This window comes from Nelumbo nucifera, chromosome 1 (genome assembly GCF_055504915.1).
Source record: "Nelumbo nucifera cultivar China Antique chromosome 1, China Antique-T2T, whole genome shotgun sequence".
Taxonomy (NCBI): Eukaryota; Viridiplantae; Streptophyta; class Magnoliopsida; order Proteales; family Nelumbonaceae; genus Nelumbo; species Nelumbo nucifera.
In genome coordinates this window covers 8,119,757-8,126,942 of record NC_142649.1, presented here as the reverse complement: position 1 = coordinate 8,126,942, position 7,186 = coordinate 8,119,757, and the positions used below count along the sequence as shown (strand labels likewise).

The 7,186-nt window shown below is 40.3% G+C and overlaps 1 protein-coding gene across 1 annotated transcript; it reads right to left on the bottom strand.

Annotated features, from left to right (window-relative positions):
- Positions 1-167: 167 nt before the first annotated feature.
- LOC104586820 (uncharacterized) lies at positions 168-6,980 on the bottom strand. Its single transcript, XM_010244187.3, has 4 exons — positions 4,825-6,980; positions 4,506-4,705; positions 2,922-3,166; positions 168-1,300 (listed from the first exon to the last, which is right to left on the bottom strand). Exons 1-4 carry the CDS (start codon positions 6,636-6,638, stop codon positions 476-478), a joined length of 3,084 nt encoding a protein of 1,027 aa, XP_010242489.1. The 5' UTR covers positions 6,639-6,980; the 3' UTR covers positions 168-475.
- Between the last annotated feature and the right edge of the window lie 206 nt (positions 6,981-7,186).

Sequence of the window (7,186 nt, the reverse complement as noted above, 5' to 3'; positions counted from 1 at the left end):
GGTGTTGTTTTGCCATCATGTTTTGGGTTGATTAATACAAATTTGATATTTGAAAACATATCGGCAACACAACGCTATTGTACCAAACACCCCCTCAATCTGTCGATGGCAAAAAATAAATGTCAGCATATATCAAAATAGAAATATCCAGAGATTTAAATGGCATGTAAATTTATAAAGCCCATCAATGAAAACCCTACATCTATTACTGAACCGCATTCTTGATATCCAATTCCAATAGATTTACAAGAGAGATCAACATATCACCAACTCTTCCTTATTCTTCCCTTGAGATATTGCTCTTCTATATTATATGCAGAACAAGAAACATGAATTTGTATAAATACAACAGAGACTGTTTCATTAAATATTTGGGGGGCCCGTCCAACCATTATCCTCCCCTGTCAAAAGTCTTCTCCTAGAAAAAAAAGGCATCTTGATGAAAAGCAATCAAAATATCAAAGAGAACCAAGTCCTATGATGATGATGAACTGTCATCATCTGAAGAACTGTATTGCCGCCGCCCATTAAATCTAGGAAAAACAGGAGGTAGTGTTGGATTGACTGGCACAGGAAGATGTCTGGCTGAACTTACTATCGTTCTCTCATTGATCTTCCCTACTTCCTTACATACCTGGTCAAGGATAGAAAGAAAGTCTCTCACCACCATGAAAATTCTGAACGGGTGAGCTTCTTCCTTGGTTGAATTTCCATGGAAGTATTCAGTTATCTCCTTCACTAGAGAAAGAGCCACACTCTCTTGTGCTTGCATCCGGATAATTTCCTCCTCGGCCTTCTTCAAGAAGGCATTCATCGACTCAGAGAATCTGCGGTTGCTTTCCTTCAACTCCATTGCTTCATTTAATCTCACTACCTCATTGATGTTCCCAATTCCTCTAGCAAGCTTTGAGACGTCACTACTAAGCACATCGGAGTCCACTGCAGCAGCTTTCTTTACATTAGTCAACTCTCCGCTAAGACCAGCTACAATTTTAAGGCCCAACTTCCTAATTTCACAATCATTCCTAAAGGTGGATTGCTGGGTTTTTCCATTGGTTGGATTCTGATTGGCACCAGAAAGACGAGAACCTTCCACTCTTATGATTTCCTGTACAACAAAATGCAAGAGTGTGGTTTTCCCATCAGTGCCCTTGACATCAACGAGTTTGAGGAGTGTGTCAAGCTTGAAGGCATGGGCATCCCCACGGTTGGTTCCAACATTCATGCGGTTCCCACTCTTGAGAACAGCTTCTAGAAGCTTCAAAAACATCCTGCTGTTCCTCAGTTCTTCACAAGCTGCCTGCAAAAGAAAATTTGGTGAGGATGATGATCAGGAAGCAACTAACTCGTCATTGGACACAAGAAACTATAGAACCTAAGTTTTTGCAATAATGAGATATACTTGCATTTTCCATCTATATGCAATTTTATTGTACCATCAAAAATAGGTCCTGATGACCTGTACAGAGCAAATACCCTGCATATATGATCTAGAAGAGGCAAAAGAAGGAACTTTCATCTTGTCGTCTTCGTCTGACTGTAGAATTTATTACAAATAACCCAACACTATAACAGTAAACTTTCAGGCAAAGAATTACACCTTGTGCTGCAATTTGTAGCTACTCCTAGGTTCTATTAAATAACTTCATTTTTTACCCTATCCTTTCTAGTTTTTCCACTCATTCATATCAGCATATGCTTAAATTCAACAAAATTTAAAGCATCTAAAAAATTTTTATAGAAAAGTTTGTTAAAATATTCTATCTATATCTTTGTGATGGCAATACATGAATGTGAACTATTAGGAGTTCATTACAAGAAAAAAAAATTAAAATTAAAAATAAAACATTAGGAGTTAAGAGAGTAACTTGTGACAATCACAGACTTCAACTCTTACGCATGCATTTTCAAGGCTCATGATTGATGTCATAGCATGACATTTGGATATGCTAAGCATGTTCAGGTATCAGATTACTATTATTTGTAGATCTAAAATTAAAAATTAAGGATAAGTGTAATAACAATAATAGACAGGTCATGGACTTGAACACCATGACATTTGGATTACACCATTCGAGTCTTCATGCTGCCTCATTAATATAGTCCGTGAGCAACCCAAAATTTCTTCCCCATGGAACAAAAAGTCATTACATAGGCAGAAATCAGTATCTTTGTTCTTCCACCAATTTCTCCAACAGTATTGCACATAAAGGCCACCAAGGCTGGTGCATAGTGATCCGGGATCTTTGGAATGGGTGTACTGGATACAAAACCTCTGGAATTTTGGCACAAAGTGGCCACTCATAGTCTCAAACCAAGGCTGGTGCATAGTGATTCGAGATCTTTGGAATGGGTGGACTGGATACAAAGCATCTAGCATTTTGGCACAAAGTGGCCACTTGTAGCCTCAAAACAATTTTCTCACACTTGTCAGCCTGAGAATTTATCAAAGCACCAAGCAATGGCACCCAGTTGGGTTGTTGATGTTCCTCATCCATGCATTCTGTACTTGAATTTCAAGTCAAAACTCAGAACCAAGGCAGAGAAGAACCAGGTTTCTCTCCATGCCCACTAAAGCATGGCTAAAAATGTAACACCAGACTCTCACCAAGTCAGGAAGAAATGGACCACAGTTTGTACAACTAGGAATCTAGGACAAATATATGCTAGCCCAGCTAACTCCTCAAGTCACAAGCTTGTAGATGTACCATATTGGTTGCTCCACTATCAGTAAAAGACATCAACCTTGAACTTGAAAATGTTCAAGTCAGCTATATAGAGAACCTTCTAGACAGCAAGCAACTTTGGATACATGTGATTGGGAATAGAAATTGAAAGATGACTCAACAGTAAATTTAAAGATTCATGCATCTGTGTTTAGCTACATAAACAAAAATATTGAAGGCTGATGAAAGATTTACCTCTAGCGTTTCAAATGATTTCTTAAGGTACTCAACTTCTGAATCAAAATTGGCTATATATAGCATTGCATCCACCCTCTTAAATGCAAAAGGAATATCAAGAACTGCCTTAAGAAATTTCTCTGCATGGCCAAGCTTGAATGGTGAATCATCTGTGTATTCTTTTAATTTACGTTCTTCTTCTTTGGTTGGAGCCATCCTTAACAAACTTTCTAGAAGATCAGTTCCCAGTGTATCTGTGTTACCTGTTGCAAGTACAAATGTTACAAAATTTATCAATCCATTATCTAAATGAAGCATGCTTTCAGCACACACAAAGGAGCACAGAAGAATAACATAAGACTTCCAATAGGCAGAGTACAAAATAAGGCAAGATCAGAGAGACAGACAAAAATTTAGGGGACTCCTTTCTACATGCAGAATAAAATTAAGTGTTTAACAATTGAAGCCAACTGGATATCTCTAGATAGAATTTGAATGGGTTCATTACTGATGGTTTTACAGAACTTCAAAAAAAAATCTTTGATAAATGGTTAAGAGATTGACTCCTCCCATGGAAGATAAGCATACGCTATATGATCAAAACTGATTCAATATGAATAACTTAATAGCTTTCTAGTTAAGTCCAGTGGCTCAAGATTGAAATAGAAGTTCATGTAAAGCACTGATCTCAATGACTACCTATGAATTTGGTTAGAAATCAGATAATTTAAGTTAGAATTTTTTTTTGAACTGTAAATTCATTAGCAATAATAACTGAAAACAAACTACAAATGTTTACTTGTTTAGGTTTTCCATTTCTGTTTTGCTTTTTCCACAATGAAACCATCACCATGAATTCATTAGGAATACCAACCATGTCTTTTCTTCTTTAAATAAAGTAAGGTTAGCTCTATACATATTCAATTCACTTTCTCTGAACCCACTTGGAGGGTCATGGTTATTTACTCAGAATAGCTTAGTCAGACTGTACAGTAATAACAGTTCACACATAGATAATCTACATATGGACTAATAATAACATGCTTCTCAAGTGGGTTCAAATAGAACTAAAGCAATCACAGATACTTAACTAAAAAAGCAAGTGACAAAAAAGTCATGATTGACTAGGCAGAGGTTAGGGGCTTTAGAGTGTATGCCTCCAAAGTGTTGTTATAAAGAAAATTAGAAAGATTAGGAAAAAAATACAACTCAACCTTATCCCAGCTAAGGTCTACACAATTCTTGCTTCATAATATCATTCCCTCAAGGTAAGTATTTTCTAGTATTTATCAGCAACCCTTCAAATGATATTCAAAACACAAATCTAACACACAATATATACAAAGATGAACCAACAATCCAATTCTGAATGGACATAACTGTCAACCAATTTGATCTAATAATAAAGGAGTTGATAGATTTTAAGCAATTCCTGTGGTGCCTGAAAAATATGGTGTGCGAAAAACTTTAACCAATCAAATGCCCAGGTGAATTTTGATGAATGCCAGTTGATTGGTTACCACTTGGATGAATACCGATTGATTGGTTATCAGTTTTTTAGGTACCATGACATGACCAAGTTTGCCTAGGATGACTTGTTACCTTCTAAAAGGGCTTCACAGACTTCCTCTACAGTCACATTCAGTGCCCGCAGCAAAATGGCTATATTCTGAGATTTCTTTGGATCAAGTACCCTATTCTCTTGGTTAGGCGAAGGAAGGATCGGATGGCGTGTCATCTCTTTTGGAGTCGAGTTCGAAGTATTCACCACAAACAACGTCTCGATCATCTCCTCGTTCAGTCTGCAACCAATCAAACTCTATAAATTTATACACTAGTACAAGACACACACTACCCGAGAAGAACACAGCTCAGAAAAGAACCCAGATGACACATTACATCGTAAAAGAGAAGATCTTACTTGAAAGAACTGGATTTCAACTGATCCCACACCATTGCACGATCGGAGCTTGCTCTAACCTTGTCCCAATGTAACGGCTTCAGCTTTGGCTTTGGAGTCTCCTCATTTCTCTCATTGGTCTCGGAATTCTGTGGTAAACCATTCGGAGAAATTCCAGGTGAATTTTGACAGACAACTGATGCAACAGGATTAACAAGTTTGGGTGGTCTAGTAACTGGTTCACGGGCTGGTGGACGATGAATTGGAGTATTCCAGAATCGGGGTGGTGGAGGTGGAGGTGGCGGTGGTGGGATGGAAACAGGGCACCTAGAAATACCATCCGTTCCCGCCGGAGACTGCCCATTTTGGAGAGAAACATCAGAAGCTCTTGTGGATAAATGTGGGTTTTTCTCGGAATCAGATATTGCGGTGGGTGAATGCGGATTTTTCTCCAAATCAGAAATTATTATAGGCGAAGATGGATTTTTCTCTGAATCAGAAATTCTTGTGGGTGAATGTGGATTTTTCTCCCAATTAGAGATCCTAGGAGACGAATATGGGCTTTCCTCTGAATCAGAAATTGTTGTGGGCGAATACGGATTTTTCTCCGAATTAGAAATCCTAGTGGGTGAGTGTCGGTTTTCTTCCGAACCGAAACTTCTAGTGGTTGAATCAGAGTGTGAGCTTTTCTCCGAATCAGAAATTCTTGTGGGTGAACGTGGGTTTTTCTCCAAATCAGAAATTCTTACGGGTGAATGTGTGATTATTTTCGAATCCCTTACTGGAGGTGAAGAAGGCGGAGAGGGTGAAGGGGGCTTTCTCTTGGGAGGTGATGGAGTCATCGGACGCGGTGGTGGCGGCGGCGGTTGAGGAGGTGGAGGCAGAGTTGCAACAAAGTCTGGCAGTTTCGATTTTAAGCTTCTCGAGCTTAAGCTAACCGGTGAAGGACTGTTAGACATAGATGGAGTACGCGAGGCCGAATCGGAAGATGGGTATGATGGCGTACTCGAGTTTGAGCTTCTGCTCCCAAAATTCTCCACCGACACAGCCTGATGTACCCTCCGAGAGCTTGATCCAGTAGCAGTCAAGCTCTCCTTACCACCAGTAGAACTTCTCGGGGAGTAAAACTCCTCTTCCTCATCTGCAGTCGTACTTCCGTCTGCATTTTTATGTTTCTGCCTGAAACTTTGTTGGGAAAGCGGTGGAAGCGGGTGGAGCTCCGGGGAACCCAGTTTTCTATATGGCGACGTACTGGCGGCGGCGCCACTAGCATTGCCGGCATCGGTATCACCATCGATCCCATGGGAATTGACAAGAGTACCCAGATAGAGAAACTCAGAGCTAGTGGCAGATACGCCGCTAACCTTTTGATGGGCATCGGTTGGAGCGACCGAAGATGGGCACCGATCGGATCTGGATGTCTTGCCGTTGGATAAATTTCGTCGTTTCCTGATATAGAGAAGGACGGCGAAAGCAGAAACGAAAACAAGGGCAAGGAGGGAGAGGATAACGGTGATGATGACGAGCTTGGGCGAAAAGGATTTGCGGTGGGGAGGCTGAGGAAAGATGAGAGAGGAGATGTTAGAAGGGAATGCGGAGTCGGTGGTTGGAGAGGGTGGAGGAGGTGGAGAGGGAAGAGATGGGAAGAAAGGTGGTTGATTGTTGTTTGAAGAAAATGGGAATTTGGGCTGGGGTGGAGATTGGGTTGGAGGATTTGAGTCCAGAGGGAAGAAGGGTTGATGGAGGATCCGGCGATGGTGATTGCTAATGGTCTTGCAGGCTGAGTGATGACAAGTAGAGGAAAGGAGGAGGAAGAGGAGGATCAAGGTAGGCATTGTGGTTTCAACTCTCTCCCTCTCTCAGAAGAGAGAGAGTCTGTGACTCTGTGTTGTGTCAGTGTACCTGGGCAATGAAGTGTTGATGGGTGCTCAGTGGGGACTTTTGACTGTGTGAGGTCTGTAGAAGAAAGGAGAGAGATTCAGTTCTTTGGTGGGTGGTTTGAACTTAGAGGAGAAAGAGGACTGATCGTTGATGGGTATCTTGGAAAGTTGGAGTAGAGATGAGCTGGAGTATAGATAGAAAGTTCAAACAAGAGTCGATCAGTGTCTGAGGTGTATGTGATGAATTATGGAGAGGGACAGAAGCTGTGTTGACTGTTGTTGTAGTAAATTATTTTTAAGAAGACGAGGAGGAGGAAGAGATATTTGGCAATGGACTATCCGGGTGTGAAAAGGCTGAAAACAAGAGAGAGGGATGTGGTGAACTGCTGAGACTGTGAGAGTGATGTTTTTTATTTTAATAATAAAAAAAAGTAAAAATAAAAGAGTCATTGTACTATATAGACTATAGTAGCATGTGAGAATGAAAAAGTAAAAGCAAAAAT